Source organism: Propithecus coquereli, unplaced genomic scaffold (assembly GCF_000956105.1).
Source record: "Propithecus coquereli isolate 6110/MARCELLA unplaced genomic scaffold, Pcoq_1.0 Scaffold131, whole genome shotgun sequence".
Taxonomy (NCBI): Eukaryota; Metazoa; Chordata; class Mammalia; order Primates; family Indriidae; genus Propithecus; species Propithecus coquereli.
Genome location: NW_012137303.1, coordinates 970,967 through 996,466, shown reverse-complemented (window position 1 = coordinate 996,466; position 25,500 = coordinate 970,967). Strand labels below are relative to the sequence as shown.

The window sequence follows — 25,500 nt, the reverse complement described above, 5'->3', positions numbered from 1 at the left end:
TTTTTCAGAATAAATGTTTATTTAAGAATTAAGGGCAAACAAAAACATTAAAGTACAGGAATACATCAACTGAATACAAGTTGTCTCGTTTGGTCTGAAATCTTGAAAAAGTTAACTCTAACTACTTACCTGAGGTAGATTTAGGTTGGCACTGCTTAAAGGGAACCTCCATCCATCCCAGAAGTTACCTTCTAGTTTTGGTTACAGGCTCCCAAGTGGTCCTCTCCAACCTCAGGTCATGCTATATGAATAATACCAACACCTTTTTCTCCCATGGTTAAAAGCTCTCAGACCTATTTTATACCCCCAAAGTTCTGTTTGAGGGATGGTCCTTCATTAATTTACTTAAAGACTAGAAACAATTACCAATAAGATTAGTTGAAAGAAGGGGCAAGTCATTGCCCTGCTAATGATACCAACTTTGTCCCCTTCTCCAAGTTTTCTCTAATGATTAACAAGTAGTCACAGGACTAATTTTCATCACCACCATGCCTTACACCCCATACTATTTTAAGTATTAAAACTGTCAAACATATACTAGTGATAGGCATGATTCTCACCAAAGAGAAAAAAATACATCTTGTGTGTTTTATCATACTGGGCAACTTTTCATGGTACAAGAGCTATTTATAAAAATTACTGAAACATATCAGATCAAATAAACTTCCAGGATCTGTTTTCTAAAGGAAAAAAGAAAAAAATATCCTACAATCAGATTCCTTATTATCACTATGAGCTAACAGTCACAGGCCCTAAGATTATCATGATCATTAATGAGTTATTAGGATCAAAGCTTAGAGACATACACAAGGTAGCAGTGTAGCAGCTGGCCAACTCCATGAATCCAAATGCCAATACTCTCTGGAGTTTAGGGATCTGCTAGAATAAATGAAACCCAAACCAGAGAACTCACACTAGCAACAAAATATTTATTCACCAGTCTACAGAGTTCCAAATACTGGAGGAATCTAAAGTATCTGTAGCAAATGTCTTTTAATCTGAGGGAAGAAAAAAAACTGAGAAGTGACCACTGACAGATCTCTGGATTAATTATAATATTTCTAGAGAATGTTAAAGACAATCATAATTATGCTGTTAAACTGGAGACAAGTGCTTATCTAAACTTCTGATGACTCTGCCAACTACTTTTCCCTTCTAGCATTTAGAGTCCTGCATTCCAAGCCAAATATATACCTTATATTGTGGTGATGGCAATCCTTTCCCTGTGATTAAAAGGTATTCTCTCTTTCCTTGGCAGAACTGAAATAAATGAAAGATGTATCATTATGGGGCTTGAACTGCTATAAATAGCAGGATAATGGAGTGAAAAGAACACCAGGTTTGAAGTTACTCAAAATAAAAAAAAAAGTCTTGTTCCTCTATTAATAGTGCATCATTACGTGTTTTTTTTTACAGTGCCCACTCAGGCTTAAACTTTCTTTCAGTCTTTCCCTAGCCATTCTGCTAGGAGCTGACTATGGGTGTCTATCATTGAAAAGGATGGTAAGTGAAGTCACAAAAATATGGATACTGACAACATTATAAATACCATTATCCTGGAATTTGCATTTTGAGTTGAAAAAAATCTCTAAAATAGAAATTTCAAATATCAGTGACAACCTGAAAGATACTTTAGGGAAAAGGAAACGTTTGAGGGTATGCCTCAACTCACACTAAGTAAAAAGCTGAGTATTCTGCCTTTTTATGTGGTTGGTCCTGCAAAGGCAAACTATTGGGAAAGTTTTGATCTAGCATAACTACCCTCGCTTCTTAGTTCTTTTCACTGCCAGCAAGATTCCCATGTTACTATCGACATACTAGTACCATTCTAGCAAAGGATAAAAAAATCAACACAGGCAATATACTCCTTTCCCCCAACAGTACACATGTCACACCTTCTACCACAAGGTTACAGTCCTTTCCTTTATTGGATTTCTGAATTTAAAATAGTAAAAGTAAAGCAATCACTAAGTGGTTCAGATAAAAGAAAAGCATCTTTACCTGAGTTACCCATCAGGTCTACTCTGACCTGCCTTAGCTCCTCCCAGAACAAGCTTCTGGGTATCTACAAAAACTATTTCCATACTGATTCCATTTAAAGTCATCTCTACTATATGGGTCAACTATGAGAACAGTTCTCATACATATTATACGTACACAGATTCTCACCCACAACTGAATCTCTCACTGGAGCAAAATCTCAGCAGAACGGGTTCTTTGGGGCCCAGTAAGATAGGAGCTTCTAGCAAAGTTTTTTTCAGACTCAAGGTATTTAGGGGGTTTTTCACTTATGTGAGTTCCCTGATGTACCACAAGAGCTGATCATTGACAAGTTTTTCTCATTTAGACACTTGTTGAAAGTCTTTTCTCATATTTTGTGGTTCTTTTTCTTTGAGGGGGTACAAATGCAAGTAAGGCTCTCCAACTAATGCTTTTGTCACACTTGAGACAAATATACAATTTTTTACCAGTATGGCTTCTCTGATGGGTAGGAAGTCAGAGTTCTGTTAGAAGCCTTTTTCACACTTGCTGGGGTTTTTCCCCAAGGTGGGTTTTCTTAAAGTCCAACGAGATGTGCATACTGTCTGAAGCACTGTTGACACTGAAGGCATTTTAAAAGTTGTTCTCCGGTGTGAATTCTCTTACAACGAGGAGGGCTGAGCTTTGCTAGAAAACTCTCTCATACTCACTGCATTTGTAAGGTTTCTGACCTGTATGAATCCTCTTATGAGTGATAAAATTTGAGCTCAGACTGAAGGTTTTCCAAAACTCCAGGTATCTGTAGAGTTTCTCATTGGAGTGACTGATAAGGTATTCTGTTAGGGCAGCTCTCTGGGCAAAGCATTTCTCATATTTCCTACAATTGCAGGCTTTCTGGTCCTCACTGAATTCTGAGCTCTGGAAAGTCTGAGATTTGCCTAGGGTTCTTCACCTTAATGAGTTCTCTGACACGTAAATACATTTTTATGGTATTATAACTTGTCTGGTTAAGACATCTGTGAGGCTTCTGATGCATGGGGAGGACTGAGCTCAAGACCTTTCTCACCCATATTACAGATATATGGTTTTTCACCAATGTGTACCGTCTGATGTTGAAGAAGGGCTGATCTCTGGTGGAAGCTCTTATCACATACACTGTATTTATAATGTAGCTCTTCTGTCTGAGTTCTCATTTTCTGTTGTGCAACAAAGTCCATACCTAGGAGGAAGCCACTCTCACATGTAGACCATTGGTGTGGCTTCTCTTCCATGTGAATTCTCTGATGCACTATAAGGTCTGAGCTACAGTTGAAACTTTTCTCATATTCAAGGCATTTAAAAGTGTGAGTGTGAGTTGCCTGATGCCTAATTAGGTTGGCGCTCCGAGTAAAACTTCTCATACATTCCAAGCATTTATACGGCTTCTCACCTGTGTGCACTCTCTGGTGTACAATAAGGTCTGATTTCTGGCCAAAGCATTTCTCACAGGCACCACATTTATAGGGCTTCTCCCCAGTATGAACTCTTTTATGTACAATGAAGGCTGAACGGTGTCGGTAACTTTTCTCACACTTATTACATTTGTAGGGCCTTTCACCAGTGTGAGTTCTCTGGTGGCTAATAAGATCTGATTTCCCACTAAAAGCTTTTTCACACTCCAGACACTTGAATGGTTTCTCACCTGTGTGAGTTCTTCTGTGCCTTATGAGGTTTGTACTTCTACTAAAGCATTTATCACACTCACTACATAGATACGGTTTCTCGCCTGTATGGCTTCGCTGGTGGACAAGCAGATCAGAACTCTGACCGAAATTCTTGCCACAAACGTCACATGTATAGAATTTTTTACCTGCATGTGTTCTCTGGTGTCCTGAAAGGGCTAAGTGGTGCCAAAAGCTCTTCTCACACTTGCTACATTTATAAGGTTTCTCATAATTGTGGATCCTCTGGTGTGAAATAAGATCTGAGCTTTGGACAAAGGTTTTCTCACACATATCACATCTATAAGGTTTCTCCCCAGTGTGGGTTCTCTCACACATAATAAGAGCTAAGTTTTCACAGAAGTTTTGCTCGCATTCAAGGCACTGGTATATATGATCATCTATTTGAGTAATCTCATGCACACGAATAAAAATCTTTTTACCCTTCTGAGGGCATACATGATATAGTTTCCTTTTTTGAGTTCTCTGATTACATCTCTCTTCTGAAGTGTACATTTTCTATGGCTCTCTCCTAAGGAGTTTTCCACTGGTCTTCTTGATCCATTATTGCTTTCATAGTCATTTTCTTGATAAGAACTTAGAAGATACATCTGTTTCAGGCCTTTCAGTCATGAGCCTCTGTATGTTTCCAGCATCACATACACTAATTCCTTACTTGGTATTTCCAACCCTGTGAGACAAAGTAGAAATATTATTTATATTCCTACAACTAAGAAAAATCCTCAAAATTAAAATCACTGCAGAAAAGACAGAAATTCTATATCAGAGTCCGTCTTCTAGGTTTTGACATGGATTGAAATCAGCCATTTAGTTTTCCCCTTTAATAATATAAAGCTGATCAGCAATACCTATGGGAAACTACCAGTAAGAATTTTTTCTTTAATGAACCTGGATAATCTCAAAACCAGGTCTCTTCTTGTTCCTCTTGCTTTAGTTGAGAAATCAAGACAGGTCTAATAATTAGTATGCCTGCTCATACTAATGAAGAAAGCAAACCAAAAGGGACTGTAAATGACTATCTCTGTAGTGCTTTCTGTAGATAGGTTTGGAAGGAAGTGGTTAATGACCATTAGCATTCCCAGTGCCCAGAGAAGTAAGGTTCCTATGACTCTATCTTCCCAGCTGGGTGATATTAGACAAGTTTCTTAACCACTCTGTGCCTAGTTTCCTCATCTGTAAAATGGGTTGAGTTAAATAATAAATCTCTGTTAAATAATAAATCCTCATGGTAAGCACTCTGCGTTAGCTCTTATTATCACTATTATTATGATAAAGGGGCCTAAGGTTCCGCTTTGATATAATCATAAAAACACAAACTTTGCTCAAAAAGGAAAATCCTGACTGATTACAGATAAAAGCCTAGGTTTAGGACACAGCTTTTATACCAGGCTTTTCTGTATATAGTGAAGAGTTGTGAAAAAATGTTATTTTCTTCATTCTGAGGTTCAGAAGAATGCACATTTATAGAAATGCCTAAGGATTGAGCATCTTAAAAAAAAAAGAAATCCTTACACACAGAAAGACCACAGTGATATAATCCTTTTATAACATTAAGAGAAAGGGCCCTCTGCTCAGACTTCAAATGCTCTTACTCCTCCTGAGTAAGGGATGCAGCCACATCTTCAAATGACTAGGAGATTAAAATAGAGAGAGAGATTGAAATCTTTCTACTCAAAAGCTGGGCTACAACGCTACATGAGTTAAAGATATCTTGGCCAACAGGAAATACAGAAATGTAGATTAATGCTAATAAAAAAAGTTGGGTTGATTCAAGAGAGAAGTTCAGAGGGAGTAAAGAGTCACTATATTTATCAACTGCAAACTATACACTAAAGAAGAAACATGAGAAACAAAAGGAGAGGAAAGGCTATTTTCCACATCCTTCACACTTACTCTGCTCAGCAGTCTTTTCATATGTTTGATCCTCTCCTCATACATTCAGCACCCCCATCCTTCACCTAAGAATATAAGCTGACAATTTTTTTTTTTTTTTTTTTTTTTGAGACAGAGTCTCGCTTTTGTTGCCCGGGCTAGAGTGAGTGCCGTGGCGTCAGCCTAGCTCACAGCAACCTCAAACTCCTGAGCTCAAGCGATCCTCCTGCCTCAGCCTCCCAAGTAGCTGGGACTACAGGCATGCGCCACCATGCCCGGCTAATTTTTCTACATATTTTTAATTGTCTGATTAATTTCTTTCTATTTTTAGTAGAGACGGGGTCTCGCTCTTGCTCAGGCTGGTCTCGAACTCCTGAGCTCAAACAATCCGCCCGCCTTGGCCTCCCAAAGAGCTAGGATTACAGGCGTGAGCCACCGCGCCCAGCCCATAAGCTGACAATTTTGCTTCCTATATTACTAAGAAAACGGAAGCAAGCAAGCAAAACAACAACAAAACACAAACACAAAAACAAAAAACAAACTAAAAAACCCTTCTACATGCTCCCACCACCACGTCAACCAACCTCTTGCAAGTGTGGTCAAGCACTCCATCTTTCCATCTGGTACCATGGATGACAAACTGCCCCTCCCTGCTCAATCTGAGGACAGTCTTTCCATCTGTATACTGGATTTTACCTGCTTTCTTCACAAGGACACCACTCCAGCAATTCTACCCATCCTCTCCTACATTATCAATTTATCCCTTTCTACTGGATCATTCTAATTAGTACACTGGCTATTACCTCTTCAAAAAACAAAAGCACAGCCAACAAGAAAACTTCTCTTAGCCACCCCAACCTTGAACTACCATCTCATTTCACAGCAAAACTCCTCAAAATAAACCAATCTGTTAATTGTCTCCAATTCTTGTTTTCTAAGGTTTCTGGAACATACTCCAATTAGACATCCACCCTCACTAGTCCACCAAAACTGTTCCTGTTAGAAACCTACAAGCTTCTATGAAATCTGATTCCTAGTTATCACTCTGACTGATTTCTCTGCTCTTCCGCCACTTACTTAACTGTCATTCCTGTCAACCTGGGTCTTTGCCGTTGCTCAAACAAGCGAGACCCACTCTGATTTCAGGGTCTCTGTCCTTGCTACCTCTCCATGGCTGAAGGGCTCGTCTTCCAGGTATCTTCAAGGTTCCCTTCCTCACCTCACTGAAATTTTTGCTCAACTGTCATATTCTCAGTGAGGCCATTTCCAACCATCTTATTCTAAATTATAACACATCTGCATTATAGCTGACTCATACAAACAACACTCCTCTCCTTTCCTGTTTTGTTTTTCTCCATAGAATGTAAGCTTGTAAAGGACAGGAGTTTCTGGTCGTTTCATTCACTGCTATTTCTCTAGCACCTAAAAAAGTACCTGACACATAGTCAGTGTTCAAACCTAGAATAGAAGTTCTTATTTGGCATCCATGGACTCCCAAGATAACCTATGAAGCCTCTGAAACTGACTAAAAAATATTGTTCAGTGTATATGCACTTTTCTGGGGAGAAAGTCCACAGTTCATTAAATTCTCAAAAAGGTCCAATATCCAATGTGTGAAGCCTACATTCATTTGTAAAGGAAACGATATTAACACATTGACTACCACACAAAAAACCCAGAAACTTTTCCTTGGGGCCACAGTGTTTTATTATGAAAATAGAATAAAAACTTTGATTGTAATTTAAAGGTAAACATAAATAGAAAAATGAAATTTATTGACTTCTATTCATTTAATCCACGTTTTTAGAATTAAATTGCCAATATTAATTGTAACAATAAGAACATCAACAAGATGTTCTATATGGTTTCCATGGTCCTGGAGTCAAAACTAGGGTGAGTTAAATACAACTCTCGTGGCAGTTAATGTGTTAAAACTCACTGAATACAGTATACTAGTAAGTATAATGAACTAGAACTCAAATGAACACCTGCACACACAGAAAACAGTGAGTCAAAATGATACTGCGGACTCTGAGGGTTGATTGTGGCAGTGACAAAGTATATACTCTGGTCTTACAGTCCAAGGAGTTTTTCTATGTACTAGAAGATATGGTACTAACATGATTATCTCCATGAAGTGAGATGACAGATGACTTTCTATTTCATCAATTTGCTAACCACAGTTTTCTAATTTCCATTCAGCAATTTGTATACTTTCCTTGTGAAAGGCCCAGAGACTGCTCGTGTAATAAGCAGAAGTTATTTATAAATATAAAAATATATAGCAAGGATTCAAATGTCAATTCAGAAATGTAGTTTTAGGGGATAAGAAAAAGAACTGAATGGGGTGGAAGGAGTACAATTTCTTCAGAGTCAAGACATAGATCCAATGCAGCACTGTGACCACAGAGGTACAGAATGGGGAGAAAAGGTGCTGCAAGGCCAATAACTGGGAAGTTAAACAGTCTTTGAGAAAATAAAGTAGATAAGCTTAATAAAATAGACACATGTATGTGAAATACCATGACTATAATCTTACATTTCAAATATTATATATGTCCATGATCTATGAACTGTCCTAGAAATCACATTTTTTTGGTTCAAATTACATCTTTCACATGATTCTCACAGCATCACAGAAGAACTCCTTAGACTGTAAGACCAGAGTATACTTTGTCCCTGCCACAATCAACCCTCAAAGCCTGAAGTATCATAAAGAGTGTTGCTATTTTCTTTTATTAAAATGCATTTATAAAGCTAAATGCCAAGTATTTTTGCCTTACCAGTCAAAGGAAGTGAGCAAAGGACCTACACTGGGGCTGAACTCCAGATCTACTCCACCCATCACCTGCCTCATTTCCATTATGGCAAATTCACCCTTTATTTCCTAAGGCTAAAACTTTGGAGTCACCCTGCATTCTTCTCTTTCACACTGCACAATCAAGCAGTTAAAAATTTGTTGGCTCCATTTCAGATCGCATCCAGAATCTAACTTCTCACCAGGTTCTGCTATTACCGTCCTAGTCCAAATTACTCTTATTACTTCTCACTTTCACAATGGCCCAAGAAGCCCCACTTGAGTTGCCCCACCAGCCCCTGTCACTGCCTCTATGACCTCCTTTCTTATTATTCTTCTCTTTGCATAGTCCAATCCAGCCACAATGGCTTCCACAATATGTCCTCATCCATAGCTTTATAAAGCTTTATAAAGCTTTTTGCATATTCCTCTTAAGGTCTATGCCCTTCCTTTCTTCTGCCTGCAAACTTTTCCTTCCAGATGTGCATGGCTCTCTCTTAATTCCCTCGATGACTATTTTTTCAGATGTCACTTCTCAGGGAAGCCTTTCCTGACCACCCTATTTAAAAAGGTGTGAATTGCCCCCATGTCCCAGCATTCCCTATCCCCTTTTTCTGCTTTTCTCCACTGCACTTATCGCCTTCTAACATACTATGTAATTCACTTATTAGTTTATTATCCATTGTTAAAATAAAGCAAGGATGTCTAATTTGTTTGACGTTCTTTTCCTAGTATATAGAATAGTGCCAGGCACAAAGTTGGTGCTTAATAAGCACCTGCTGAGTGCATAAATGAATTATTGAATTTCTACTTTTCTCCTTATCCAATAAAAGAAAAGGACTGACCACCACAGAGGATGGGAGCTACTCTGATGAGAAGCAGTATGGAAAAGAGAAGGAAACTGAAGTAACTGTAGCTTACCTAGAATCCAAATGGAAGAAAACATTCACTTCCTGGTTGTGAGAATTTGATTTCTCAAGAAGAATAGCGTTCTGTAAAACATAAGGATAAAAAGCCATAAATGTGAGATTTAGCATTAGATCATTTGCACTCAAAGGACGCAACAATGTCTAAACTAAATTTAAAAAGAACAGATGGGTTTTCTTAGGTAATTCCTTAAGTTCAATTCTGTAGAGACTAGCTATAGTCCCAAATCATCCAATATTGACTCTTTGGAGAAAAGGACAATAAAGAATCTATAATCGATCTGCACAATCTATAGCTTCCTTTGGGATTATAACAACATTGAAGGAAAGGGCCTTTAAACACTCAATTTCAGTGTACCCTAAAAACACTAAGGCATCATCTTCCCCACAGAAACTCAGATTGTTCTGATCTAAAGTACAATAGGGACTACAAAGTATAATTGGGACTACAACAAAACCACCACCTAACTATCACCGAAACTAAAATCATCACAATTTTAGTTTTTCAAAATTTACAACAGCCTAAGTTGATTTATATTTCAGACATAAACAACTCAGGAGGCAGTCAATAATGGGTGAAAAAAGAAGTCAGAGAGCACAGACTTAACCACTGGCATCTTTCTTTCCTCAGAAGCTTTAATTTGCCTTATTTTCAGTTACTGAGACTTTCAGTTCCCTAAACAACCTTTCTGCAACTAAGGATTAGAAGGAAAAACAAAATTACCTAGACTCAGACAACATATGGGGACATGACACTTAGCCCATAGCTGCCAGTATTAAGATGACTGTTCTAGTACCAGGTAAAACAGAGTAAACACATGCCACCCTGATTCTTCCCACTGTATACAACTATGAAATCTGGACAGAATATACGACCTAGCTATCTGAGAACTCTGAAAAGTAAACAGCAAGCAGATCAGGGAAGACCAGAATTTAAAACACCATCCAACCAGCGGTGACTTTACTTTTTTTTTTTTTTTTTTGGTCACCTTCAGTATCCTCTTGTCTGAACTCAAACGAAGATGTGAGGGAAACCATAAAACATAATTGTGAACTGAGACTTTTTAGAAAACCTATGAACTTCCACACCAATTTTTAAAAACTGACTTCCCATACAAATCGATGGACAGAAAACTGACTTAAATATGGAAAAGAAGAAACAAAATATTTCTGGAGGAAATACAAAGAACATGGTAAGAAAACAAAGTCAGAGGGGATGATGGTGGCTGCAAAAATCTAAATCTTTCAACACATCCTTTAAAAGCAATAAGAACAATAAGAAGAAGAGATATACTACACAGAGCTCACATTGTCCCCCAATCCCAGCTATCACATTCTAGCCACAAGCTATCAATGACAGCAAGGACAATCTGGGAATTAGAGGTAAAGAAATAAGGAGAGCTAGCAGTGGACAAGACTGACCTAAAATTTACTATCAGAAAGAAGAACCCACTTGAAGTACAAAAAAATGAAAAAGAGTTCTGATCAGAGCAGGACACAGGGAAGAGATTTACAGTACACACAGGACTTGAAGAGGCAGTCCTAGAAAGGCAATTCTTTAGGCAACAGAAGAATAAAAAGGAAGGGAGGGAACTCTTTGGAAACTGCACAGTGAAGGAGGGGAAACTTGAGGTCCTTTAAGATGAAGGAAAATTAAAAAAAAAAGTATCCTCTTTTCCCTGACTATGCTCTAAAAATACTATCAAAGTAAAAAAAAAAAAGCAACTTAACAAGGATGACAAAAGAGGGAACTACTGAATTAGTAACCTTATGACACATTTTATAATGTGTAATAACTCACAAAAAATTAGGAGAAGAAAGAGGGAAAGAACTAAGTAAAATAACTCCATTAATTACAATAATTCCCCCTTATTTGCTGTTTCACTTTCCACAATTTCAGTTACCAATGGTCAACTAAGGTCGAAAATATCAAATGGAAAATTCCAGAAACAAACAATTTATAAGTTTTAAATTGCATACTGTTATGAGTGACATAATGAAATCTGTCACAATCCCACTCTGTCCTACCTGGTACGTGAATCATCCCTTTGTCCAGCATATCCACCCTGTACGGATAGTCCTGTTTTAACGATGGTTTGCCTTAAAATTTTTCATCTTTACAACGGTGTGAAAGTGATACCCATTCAGTAGAAACTGTAGTTTCAGTATCCATACAACCTTTCTGCTTTTCACTTTCAGTACAGTATTTAAGAAATTACATGACATATTCAACACTTCATATAAATTAGGCTTTGTGTTAGATGATTTTGTCCAGCTGTAGGCTAACACAAGTATTCTGAGCACGTTTAAGGTAGGCTACGTTATGCTAAGATGTTCAGTAGGTTAGGTGCATTTTCAACTTAAGATATTTCAACTTGATGAGTTTTGAGTTTACCAGGATGCACCCCCATTAAGGAGCATCTGTATATGCTAACCACCTGTTAGTCACTTAATAGCTGTCTTGGTTATCAGATGACTGCCATGGTATCACAGTGCTTGTGTTCAAGTTACCCTTATTTTACTTAATAATGACCCCAAAGTACAAGAGTAGTGATGCTGGCATATTGTTATAATTGTTCTATTTTAATATTAGTTATTGTTAATCTCTTATTGTGCCTAATTTATAATGTAAACTGTATTACAAATATGTATGTATAGGAAAAAAAACCATAGTCTATATAAGGTTAAGTATCATCCACAGTTTCAGGGTGTCCACTGGGGGTCTTGGAATATATCGCCTGTGAATAAGAGGGGACTACTTACTGTATTTATATTAATGGCAGGTGAGAGTTAAAGGATACTACTAAAAACTAAAAAGAAACCCAGATAATTAAAGGTTAAATACAAAATTGGAACTAAAGGCATTACAAAAGATCTAAGTACAAATGTAGCCAATATAGCAAATAACAAACATTCAAAAAAAAGTCATGAAAGAGCAATGAAAACATACCACATAGGAAAAAAAAACCTGGACAAATATAACATGATGCAATTATAAGTATTATGACAGTGTTAAGATGAAACATCAATCATTTCAATGAATATGGATGAGTCTGACACACCTACTAAAATAAAGAGATTGTCACCTTGGTTCACAAAGCAAGAACTATATAATAAATACAAGAGACACCTAAAGCAAAGTGATTCAGAAACGCTAAAAATAAAGAGATGGGAAAAGGAACACAAGGAAATAAAAAACAATAAAAGCAGGGCTTGCAATCCCCATATCAGGCAAAATAGTGCTCAAGCCAAAAAGCATTAAACATGATAAAAAACACTTTAAATTGCAGTAAAGCTTGTAACTGTCATAATTATCCACGTACCACATTACACAGCAGCCACATTTACAAAGCCAAAACTGTAAGAGATACAAAGAAAGATAGATAAAAATATTTACAATAGGAAAGCTTAACATACTACTCTCAGTAAAAGACAAAGTGGGCCAAAAATAAGTAATGATGCAGAAGGCCTAAATAATCTAATTAAAAAGTTCAATATATATTGAACCTTACACCCTAAAAACAATGAGTACACCTTCTTCTCAAGCACACATGAATCATTCAAAAAAATCTGTCATATATTAGATCATATAGAAGGCATCAAGTTCCACAAACTGGCATATTATAAGAAACGCTTTTACAGTAAAACTAGAAATTTATTAAAATATCACATAAAATGGCCCCCAAATATGAAAAAAATAAACTATTAACTCTTCAGTAAAAGGGGAAATGGAACATTTAAAAAAACAAATTTCTAAATATTGATAATTGAAAATACTACATATTAGAAACTAAGGAATATACTTAAAGCAGTGATCAAAATAATATTCATAGCCTTAAACATTTTTTTTTTTTTTTTAAAGAAACAGGCTCTTGCTCTTTGTCCAGGCTGGAGTGAGCACGGTGGCCCAATCATAGCTCACTGTAGCTATGCTCCTGGGCTTAGGAGATCCTCCTGCCTCAACCTCCCAAGTAGCTGGGACCACAGGCACACATCACTGTGTCATGCTATTTTTTTTTTTTTTTTTTTTTGAGACAGAGTCTCACTCTGTTGCCCTGGGTAGAGTGTCGTGGCATCATCATAGCTCACTGTAACCTCAAACTCCTGGGCTCAAGTGATCCTCCTGCCTCGGCCTCCTGAGTAGCTGGGACTATAGCCGCATGCCACTGTGCCCGGCTAATTTTTTCTATTTTTTTGTAGAGACAAGGTCTCACTCTTGCTCAGGCTGGTCTCGAACTCCTGAGCTCAAGCAATCCTCCCACATTGGCCTTCAAGAGTGTTAGGATTACAGGCATGAGCCATCATGACTGGCCAATTTTTTTTTTTTTTTTAAAGAGATGGGGGTCTCACTATGTTGTCCAAGCTGGTCTTGAACTCCTGGCCTCAAGCAATCCTCCCACCTCAGCCTCCTGAGTAGCTGGGATTACAAGTACCAGCCACCATACCTGGCTCTTAAGTACTTTTTTAATCAATAAAATTAAATCCACTTTAACCAGGGTACAAAAACGTTTTCTGTCCATGACATAAGGTTAGTCATTTTACTAAAAATAAACACATTTTGTATGTAAAAGAAATTAAAGTCAAAAGCCAGTGGACAAACTTAGAGAAAATAGTATAACAATATTTGAGATAAAGGGATAATATACCTAGCATATAAAGATCTCTTAAAATTTGAAGGAAAGCAACAAAAACCTGATAGAAAACCAGGCAAAAGACAATTCTAACACACACAAAAACATAAAAATGTTGTTTAAACATATGAAAAGATGTTCAATCTCACTCATAATCAGAGAAATGCAAATTAAAAGAACATAAAATAAATAGGAATAGAGAGGAACTTCCTCAAGTTGACAAAGAACATCTACAAGAGAACTATAGCTAACATCATACTTAATGGTGAGAAACTAGAAGCTTTCTAACTAAGATTAGCAACAAGGCGAGGATGTCCCCTCTTAACACTACTTTCCAACATCATACTGGAAATCCTAGATAATGCAATGAGACAAGAGGAAGAAATAAAAGGTATACAGATTGGAAAAAAGAAATAAAATTGTCTTTGTTTAAAGATGACATGACTGTCTAGGTAAAAATCTGAATGAATGAATAAAAAACCTGTTGGAGCTAGTAAGTGCTTACAGTAAGGTTGCAGGATGCAAGGTTAATACAGAAGTCAATTGCTATCCTCTATACTAGCACTGAACAAATGAAATGTGAAATTAAAAACACAATACTATTTCATTAGCACCCCCCAAAATGAAATACATCAATGATCCTTGCTTTACAAAAAAAAAAAAAAGAAGAAGAAAATGAAATACAGCCAGTCCCCAAGTTATGGACCACTTGACTTACGGCATTGCATACCTATGAACGGGCTTCCAAGGCTCCCCATAAGGATAATAAATAATTAAATCTGCGTATGTAAACAAATCCACCTGGTGTAAGCAGTTTGTTGGCATAGCATCTTTACTCTAGTGGCTAGTCTCATAGATACAGAAGCAGCCAAAACACAAGAATACGAAGAATCAGAAGATCCAGAGCTAAGAAAGTTTACAACAAAAGAAGCTGAAGGCTTTCGTCTCATTGAAGCAGGATTTGCTAAGCTTCAGGAGCAATTTTCTAACATTGGGTCGTTTACAGAGGTTTACCATTTGGTTGGTGAGAACATCAGTTGCTACAAGGCCACTTGTGATGAAAGAAAGGAATAGGCTGTGCAAACAACCCTAGATACCTTTTTCATGAAACCGACTTCAGTGGTAACATCCCCTCCTCCAGCAACGGAATCAAATCCTGATTCTCCAGCATCCACATCATCCTCTCCAGCCATTTCCTCATCACCATCTTCTGATTGTTAGCCTACCTTCTGCATCAAAAATGCCCCTTCCAGTAAGCAAGACACTGATGCAACATTAGGTGAGTGTTAGTCTTTAATATTCTTTTTTTGAAACTTCTCCTATCTAAACTTTTTGTGTGAGTTTGTTTTTATGTTCTCTTTGGACTAAAAGAAAGAGCACAATAGTTTCTGTAACTTATTATTAGAGTACAGGGGTATTATCATTGTTACAGTATTATTCTCTATTATTATTACCACAGATGAACCACTGTAGTATTGTTGTTCCTCTTATTATTACCATGTATATGCTGTTCATCAAGGATCCGAGTTACATTCAAATCGACCCAAACATGTTTCAGGAATGCATCTTGTCTGTAACACAGTGACTGCCTGTACTTAGGTATAAATCTAACCAAATATGTCCATAATTTATATAAGGATACTACAAAATTCTGATAAAAGCAATCAAAAAGAACTAAAGAAATGGAGAGATATTCCACATTCATGGATAGGAAGACTCAATACTATCAAGAAGTGAGTTCTTCCCAACTTGATCTACAGATTCAGCACAATCCCAATCAAAATTCCAGCAATTTATTTTGTGGATATTGACATACTGATACTAATATGGAGAGGCAAAAGACCCAGAACATCCAACACAATATTGAAGGAGAAGAACAAATTTGGAGGATTAATGCTACTTAGCTTCAAGACTTACTATAGTTGAAGCTATATGGTCAAAGCTACAGTAATCGAGAAAAGTGTAGTATTGTGAAAGAACAGACAAATAAATCAATGGAACAGAATAGAGAGCCCAAAAATACACTCAAATGAATACAGTTACCTGATCTTTGACAAAAGAATAAAGGCGGTATAAAGCAGAAAAGATAGTCTTTTCAATAAATGGTGCTGGAGTAACTGGACATCCACATGTGAAAAAAATGAATCTAGACACAGAACTTACACTCTTCACAAAAATCAACTCCAATTGCATCATATAATGGAAGAATGAATAAACAAAATGTGGTGTATATATATATATACAACGGAATACTATTCAAACTTAAAAAAGAAGGAAATCTTGTCATTTGCATCAACATGGATGAACCTGGAGGACACTATGTTAAGTGAAATAAGACAAGCACAAAAAGAAATACTGCATGATCTCTGGAGGTGGGGAACTTGTGGCCTTGGAACCACATGTGGCTTTCTGGATTCCTGAGTGTGGCCTTTTGACTGAATCCAAATTTTACACAACAGATCCTTTTAATAAAGGGATCTGTTCTTGTGAAGTTTGGATTCGGTTGAGGAGTTGCACTTGGGGATCTGGAGGGCCACATGTCTTGAGGCTGCAGGTTCCCCACCCCTGCGAGAGGATGAGATGTTGGTCAAAGGACACGATTTCAGCTAAACAGGAAGAATAAGTTCAAGAGATCTATTATACATCACAGTGACTAGTTAATTAACGATATAGTGTTTATTTGAAAACTGCTAAGAGAGTAGATTTTAAGTGTGTTCTAACCATCAAAAAAATGACGTGGGCCAGGCGTGGTGGCTCCCGCCTGTAATCCTTGCACTCTGGAAGGCCGAGGCGGGCGGATCGTTTGAGCTCAGGAGTTCGAAACCAGCCTGAGCAAGAAGCGAGACCCCATCTCTACTAAAAATAGAAAGAAATTAATCGGACAGCTAAAAATATATAGAAAAAATTAGCCGGGCATGGTGGCCCATGCCTGTAGTCCCAGCTACTCGGGAGGCTGAGGCAGGAGGATCGCTTGAGCCCAGGAGTGTGAGGCTGCTGTGAGCTAGGCTGACGCCACAGCACTCACTCTACCCCGGACAAAAGAGTGAGACTCTGTCTCAAAAAAAAAAAATGACATGAGGTAATTTGTGTTAAACAGCTTGATTTAGCCATTCCACAATGTATACATATATCAAAACATCATGTTTTATGCTATAAATATATACAAATTTTACTTTTCAATTAAAATACATTTAAAAAACCAAAACAGATCATAGACCTAAATGTAAAATATAAAACTGTAAACCTCCCAGAAGATAACATAGGAAAAAATCTAGATGATCTTGGGTATGGTGATGACTTTTCAGATACAACATTCAAAGGCACAATCCATGGAAGAAAATGATGGTAAGCTAGACTTTACTGAAATTAAAAACTTCTGCTCTGCAAAAGACACTGTCAAGAGAATAAGACGACAAGAGACAGACTAGGAGAAAATATTTGCAGAAACGTATCTGACAAAAGACTGTTACTCTAAATGTATAAAATATCCCAAATATACTACATATGTGTGTGTTGTGTGTATATATTTATATTCATATATATTCTTAAAACTCAACAAGAAAACAAACTGGATTAAAAAAATGGGCAAGTCATGAAAGACACCTCACCAAAAAAGATATACAGATGGCAAATAAGCATATGAAAAGATGCTCAATATCATATGTCATTAGGGAAATGCAAATTAAAACAATGAGATACTACTACACATTCATCAAAATGGACAAAATCCAAACACTGATAACATCAAATGCTGGCAAGGATGTCAGGCAACAGGAATGCTCATTCAATGCTGGTGGAAATGCAAAATGGTACAGCCACTTTGGAGAAGCCTGGCAGTTTCTTATAAAACTAAACGTGCTCTTACCATATAATCCAGCAATCACACTCCTTGGTATTTACCCAAATGAGGTGAAAACTCATGCTCACATACAAACCTGCACACAAATGTTTATAGTAGCTTTATTCATTATTGCCCAAACTTAGAAGCAACCAAGATGTCCTTCAACAGGTGAATGAATAAACTGTGGTACATCCAGACGATAGATTATTCAGAATGAAAAAGAAATGAGCTATCAAGCCATGAAAAGACACAGAAGAACTTTAAATACGTATTACAAAGTGAAAGATGCCAACCTGAAAAAGCTACATACTGTATCATTCAAACTATGATATTCTAGAAAAGGCAAAACTATGGAATCAGTAAAAAACATCAATGGTTGTCAGGGGTTAGTGAGGAGGAAGGAATAAATAGGTGGAGCACGAAGGACTTTTAGGGCAGTGAAACTACATTGTACATTATAAATGGGAGATAAATGTCATTATACATTTGTCAAAACCCATAGACTGCACAGCATAAAGAGTGAACCCTAACATAAACTATGTAGTTTGGGTGATAATGATGTGTCAACCTACGTTCATCTATTGTAAGAAATGTACCAATCTGGTGCAAGATGTTGACAGTGGGGGATGCTGCTCATGCCGGAGGGGAAAGGGGATGGTAGGAGATATAGGGAACTCTCTGTACTCTTTGCTCAATTTTGCTGTGAACCTAAAAGTATTCTAAAGAATAGTCTATTAAAAAATGAAATCATTTTTAGTAAGTACACAAAATACCATTTCTCACCAAACTGGCATACATTAAAATGTATGACAACGTGTTGCCACCATAGGGAAACAGATACATTTATATATTGCTGGAGGGAATGCAAATTGGTACAACCTCTCTGGGGGGGAATGTGGAAATATGTAACAAAACTAGATACGCATTTACTTTTTTTTGACTTAGCACTCCCATTTCTAGAAATGGACTCTAAAGATACATCTCCAATAATATGAAAATACACATACATAAAATTATTCATTGTAGCAATGTTTGTAATGGGAAAATATTTAAAACAACTTAAATGCCAATCAATATGTAGGAGAGTGTTGAATAGACTATGGTATATCCACATATGATGGAGTACTATGTAGCTATAAAAGAGAATGAGGAAAATCTTTATGAACTGATGGGGAGTGATTTCTAGGAGAAATTATAAATTTTTAATTTTTTTTTTGAGACAGAGTCTCACTATGTTACCCGGGCTAGAGTGCAGTGGTGTCATCATAGCTCACTGCAACCTCAAACTCCTGGGCTCAAGTGATCCTCCTGTCTCAGCCTCCCAAGTAACTGGGACTACAGGAGTATGCCACCAAGTCTGGCTAATCTTTGTATTTTTTTGTAGAGATGGGGTCTCACTATATTGCTCAGGCTGGTCTCAAACTCCTAGCCTCAAGCAATCCTTCCCCTCTGGCCTCCCAAAGTGTTAGGATTACAGGTGTGAGCAATCACACCTAGCCAGAGAAACTGTAAATTTTAAAAAGTGTAAAAAAAGTCACATTTTTTTGTAAGAAAGAAGTAAAAAATAATACATATATTTATCCATTTGGCAAAAAAAATTATGAAAAGATAAACAAGAACTAATGAGTTTGGTTATCATCACGAAATAGAAGAAAATGGGGTGCAAAGGACAAGAAAATGGAATTGGTGTAAAAGCGTGCAGGAGGAAGACTCACATTTCTCTAAGAATATGTTTTTGTACAAACACACACGTGCATTTTTACTTTTAGAACTATGTTACGTTTACATATTCAATATTAAATAATAAACTAAACTGAACAGATAAGATGGGGGAGAAAAGCATAAAATGCAATACAAACAAAAACAAATGAGTTTGTGTTTCCAATGAATAACCACCACCCAGAAGAGAAAAAAAAATAACTCTTTAACGGTGCTGGGAATACATAAATTCAAGCTAAACATAAAAAGAATTCTAATTAGTAGAAGTTTTTTTCCCCATAGTGGTAAGGGTACACTACTTGGGATTAAACAAATAAGTAAATATACTACAGATAACAGCACTTAGATTTCCCACTGTCAGAGAAGGAAGCTACAAATACAGGAAAGAGAAAGGCTAGAATGAGATCTGTAGTGTTTAAGTGAAATCAGAGGCATCAGTATGAGGTCAAGGTTTTAAGGTATATATAGAAAAAACAGAAATATGTGTATATGTAAAATTGTGTACTTTTTTTTTTTCTAATAATGTCCGCTGAGAAGTCATAGAAACAATGAAATCCTAGTAGTAATGAGCATACCAAGCACCCAGATCTTGGTTTCTAAATACCATTCTCCATTGAAATGAATCAGGACTCCTTGGAGAAATGGCTGCTTCTAGGGTTTGGAAAGTACAGGATAAGCCTGGAACATCCAGTTGTGTCAGAAAGTGAAGAAGTGCTCAACATCTGGTGCAATATGGCAATACGCCAAAAGGACCCAGGAGCCAAGATGGAGGGGCTGCCACTGTACAAATCTGGAACAGAGCATCAAAATAAATAATGATAGTAATAAATTAGTAACACAGTAAGAATTCATGAATTTCTACTCCTAAGAAAATAAGTGAATAAAAGAGGAGAAGGGATTTTTTTTTTTTACAGTAGAAAAGCCAACAATTAAATTTAGAAGAAATGATGGAATTTAAAAAATCAACATGCTCAATCAAAAGAATACTGTTTTAGGCAAATATGTAGTGAGTAAGAAGTTTTATAAGAATCAAGATATTTACACAATTTGAAAATGCCTCTCTACTAGATATTTAATAATTACACAGACAAAAAGAGTAATTTCATAGTATAGAAACTTGGAAGATACCACTGTAATCAAGCAACCAAAGTTAATATCACTCATCTTGAGATAAAGCAACAAACATCAAGTGCCTCCTGATATGATGCAAAGTCAAGAACATAACATTGCTTCTGTGGTATCTCGCCAAAAATGTATAATCTGAATCTAATCATGAGGAAATATCAGACAAACCCAAATTGAGGGAAACTCTACCAAATAAATGGCCTAAACTCTTCAAAAAATATCAAGGTTATGAAAAACAAAATCTGAGAATATGTCCAACAATACAGATGACATTATAATGAGTGATGCTGGATTGGATCTTGGACCACAAAAAATCTTTTATCCCCCCCTTTTGCTATAAAGGACGTTAGTGGAGCAATTGGCTAAATTTGAGCAAGTTCTGGAGATTAGATAATACTACCATATGAATGTTAACTTCCTGACTCTGATACCTGTAATAGTAATTTAAGAAAATATCCTTGTTTTTAGGAAATAAACAATTGAGTATTTAGGACAGGATTTTTCAACTAGGGTTCTGGGTAAGAAGTCCTACAGAAAATGTATTTGGATAACTGTTTTCTCAATTCTCCCAAGAATGGTATATAGCTAGAAGTACTGTACCTGCACAGGAGAGAAATTCATTCGTTAAATAACTTGGGACTTTAGGGTTTAATTCTCTCACAGTTTGACAAGAGGCTTATGTCTACAACTTACTCTCAAATGGTTCAGAAAAAAAGGTACATGAGCATATGTGTGTGTTATTTGAATGTGTCCTCCACAGTTCATGTGTTGGAAACTTGATCCCCAATGCAGTGATGTTGGGAAGTGGAGCCTCATAGGAGGTGTTTGGGTCATGGGGCACTGCCCTCATGGATTTATGCCTTTATTGCAAGAGTAGGTTCGTTATCGTGGGAGTGGGCTCCTCAAAAAAGGATGAGTCCAGTCCCTTATTGCATTCTTTTGTTCGCTCTTGCCTTCTTTTTGCTCTTCTGCCATGGACGACACAGCAAGAAAGCCCTCAGCAGGTGTCAGCCCCTCAATCTTGGACTTCCCAGCCTCCAGAATCATAAGCCAATAAATTTCTGTTCATTATAAATTACAAAGTCTGGTATCCTGTTACAGTAACACAAAATAGACTAATACATGTGTATACACAGAGAGACAGAATCATAAAGCAAACATGGTAAAATGTTAATATTTAGGGACTATACGTAAAGGGCTTATGGGAGTTCTTTGTTACCATTTAGTAATTTTTTGTATGTATGAAATTATTTCAAAATTAAAAGGTATTTTATTTTGTTTTTTAAAAACCTGGCCACTAAACATAGGTATATTTTGATAGCTAAAACTGTAAGTTTAAGCTCTGCAATCAGATTTTGCTTCAAAATCCCACTCAGCTCCTTTGTAGCTGTGAGAATTTGGGTAAGTTACTTAACTTCCCTCAACTTCAATTCCCCCTTTGATAAAATAGGTAAGACATTACATGCCTCACAGAGTTGCTGTGAGAAGTGAGACTGTCAGTAAAGGACTAAGCTCAACGCCTGGGTCTCAGTAGATGCTCAATAAATGGTAGGTTCCACTATTTTCTTAATTCCACCTTCACATGCACAAAAATACTAACATTTATTGAACCTATCCTCTGTGCTTGATTCTTGTTCAAAATTCACTTAAAATAACTAAATAATTCAGCCAGTTAATGATTAATATGAAGATCAAGCAAAAAATATATGGAGCAATATTAAAAGGAAAAGGAAGAATTCCAGCTCAGAATCACAACTAAGATATGCAGGCAAACAGACAAACAGCTAGTATAAGATGGAGGGTTTGTGGGAGTTTTGTCTTTCAAAATGTATATTACCATTAAGCTCAATAGGAGAGTAGAATGGAAATAAAGGACCCTGAGCTTTGTCATAGCCTGGTAAATCAATCAGATTATTCCCTGAAGTGATCAGTGCAAGGTATCATATTTGCCCTAACCAGCCAATAAAGCATGGAGCACCAAAAAGAAAAAATAAGGAAATAATTTTCCCATTTATATCTAAGTCTTTTAGACGTCAGTACCTAGAAAATAAAAAATAGTATGGCTGGGCCGGGCGCGGTGGCTCACGCCTGTAATCCTAGCTCTCTGAGAGGCCGAGGCGGGCGGATTGTTTGAGCTCAGGAGTTCGAAACCAGCCTGAGCAAGAGCGAGACCCCGTCTCTACTAAAAATAGAAAGAAATTAATCGGACAACTAAAAATATATAGGAAAAAAAAAAAAAAACTAGCCGGGCATGGTGGCGCATGCCTGTAGTCCCAGCTACTCGGGAGGCTGAGGCAGGAGGATCGCTTGAGCCCAGGAGTTTGAGGTTGCTGTGAGCTAAGATGACGCCACAGCACTCTAGCCCAGGCAACACAGTGAGACTCTGTCTCAAAAAAAAAATAGTATGGCTGTCAAACCTCAAAGTACACCATGACACTTTCCTAGTTTAAAATACTGTTTTCTATCACACTCAGAATAAAAGCTGAAGTTTTTACTGCTCTACATAATGTGGCACCTCTGCCTATCTTCAGCCTGACAGGCCATCGCAGAGCTTTTGCACTTGTACCTTCTGTCCAAAATATTCTTCCCCCATACATCTTGCTCCTTTGATTCAAGTTCTGCTTGAAAATGACTTCCTCAAAAAGAAGCACACCCTGGCCTTATTTAAAATAGCCCACGTCCCCTTACCCCAATTTATTTCTCTCCATGGCAGTTATCATCATCCAACTTTTTGGTATATATTTTATATATGTTCATTTGTTTGCCTTTTGAATATAACTTCAATTAGGGTTGAGACTTAGTCTTTTGTTAACTACAATATCCCTAGCATCTAGACTACTTTTGTTGAATGAATGACAAGAATGAACAAACAAACACCAGAACCAAAAGGCCATCATCATCCTTGGAGCCCAAGTAACAATACAACAGGCAAGGCCAGTGGCCCTGGCTGGTCCATCTGGCAAACCCAAATACATCTTTCAAGTCTTAGCTACAGGGTACCTTTCTCTAGAATGCTTTCCTTATCCCATCCAACGAAAAGACTGGTACTCTTTTCCATGCCTAGGATCAGAGTACAGGGAATAAGCAGGCAGGCAACAAAAGTCCAAGCAGACATGTTAAGTCACAGAACTTGAGAGCTCCAGGTTATCTTCACAGTTAAAAGATGTACGGGGCAATGAGACAAAGCTAGTAGAGTGTTATCTAAAAAATAGATAATGCTTACTGTATAGGCCTTAGGCTTGGGATTGATTACGTCATTTAGTTTTCATTGATTACATGAATTATATCATTTACTCCTTCGAAGAACTCTATAAAATAGGTATTAATACCAATGTCTGCACCTTACAGATAGAAAAACTGATATTTAGGACAGTTAGATAATCACCCCAGAACTCACAACTAGTAAGTAGCAGAACCACAATTTAAATATCCATCTTCTGACTCCAGAACCTGCCTAAGCATTGGGCACACTGCCTTTTTTGTGCTGCAAATCAATCAAGAAGCAATTACTGCAAATCTATTGTGAATATGCATGCATGTTGGAAAGAAGTACAAAATACACTTAAATTGTTAGGTTAGGCCCCAGTTTATCACTCTGCTATCTTAGGAGCTAAGAAAGGGCCAGTTTCTTTTTCCATGTATCTTCTCCCATTCCTTTCTGCCCTCCACTCTCCATCCTCACATTTATGTAGAAACATATACCACTTACCATAACAAGAAAGACTCAAGACTGCCTTCCTTTTGGCTCCAAAAGGTGTCTAGTCGAGAACTATTCACAATATTCAATTCTTCCCTTTCCTAGCAGAAAAATAAATAATGTAGAAGATAATTTTCTAGAGCTGGCCATCTCAATATTGGTCCCACTTCCTCTCCAGTCTAGACAGCATCCTTTAACCATATCTTACCTCAACTTGCCTTTGCTTAAACTGTCTCTCCTGCAAGTAGTACCTGCCACTGGTCGCAATCAGCTTAAAATATCAAGAATCTTCCTGGATAATGACTGAGTTTAACTTCATAGCAAAACCCTAATCCCTGTTTTTCTTGTTTAATTTTTCTCCTTCTCCTAATTGTTTTTGTTTGTATTATCTCAATTTCTAACGTCAAGGACCCATTCATCTACCACTACGAACCTCAAGGTGCATGTGATAAGTGTATATAATACAAAGTTACATATGGTTCAGTTTTCTAAAAGGAAATGGTTATGAAATGATTAAACAAATCAGATTCTTCTGCATATAGAACGAACTACAACATAACCTCTGCACTGAAGATGGAAGGGAAACTCAGTTAAACATTCTTGGTCTTTTTCCCCCGATACACATGAAAGATATACATTGCTTAGAAAACTGCCTGGCAATGTTTACTATAATTATCACCAGGAACGACGGTACTAAGCTTCTCTTCTTTCAACTTTTCATTGATCGCCTTTCAGTCCTCCGCCCCCCGTCAGTGGGGCTCAGACCACACTCGGTGTAGAGGAACAGGGGCTGCTCCCACTCGACGGGAGCCGGGGAGTCTCCGGTCCCGCCGCGCCCCCGCCCCCATCCCTGGGCACCGCAGGCCGCGCCCCTCCCAGGCCCCGCGGGCCGCACTTACCCCGACAGCCGCCGGCGCCGCCCCTAGGCCTGGGAACAGCACTTCCGGTTACTTTCCGGACACTCGAATCCGGCAGTCGCAGACTCAGCGGTGGTGGACGTAAAGGCCCAGCTTCGGGAAGGGAAGGAAGGCGAACCTGGGGAACCGACGAGAGCCAGGAGCAACTCCTTTTGCGCGGCTTGGCGAGGGAAGTTGTGGCCAGGCCGCTCACTGGGCGCTGTAAGGGACAACAAGGCCGGCTACGCAAATCCTTTCAGCCGCGTTGGGAAGAAGCCGACGCAGCCCCACCCCC

General features: G+C 37.7%; 1 protein-coding gene across 3 annotated transcripts; it reads right to left on the bottom strand.

The window, feature by feature from the left end:
- ZNF322 (zinc finger protein 322) lies at window positions 1–25,500 on the bottom strand. 3 transcript variants are annotated; one of them, XM_012638592.1, is made up of 4 exons: window positions 25,209–25,500; window positions 24,322–24,410; window positions 9,292–9,362; window positions 1–4,371 (listed from the first exon to the last, which is right to left on the bottom strand). In XM_012638592.1, the coding sequence occupies exon 4, from the start codon at window positions 4,194–4,196 to the stop codon at window positions 2,988–2,990; it is 1,209 nt and encodes a 402-aa protein (XP_012494046.1). In that variant the 5' UTR covers window positions 4,197–4,371; window positions 9,292–9,362; window positions 24,322–24,410; window positions 25,209–25,500; the 3' UTR covers window positions 1–2,987. The 3 variants fall into 3 exon arrangements, with proteins under 3 accessions (XP_012494046.1, XP_012494048.1, XP_012494047.1); XM_012638594.1 differs by lacking the exon at window positions 9,292–9,362; XM_012638593.1 differs by lacking the exon at window positions 24,322–24,410.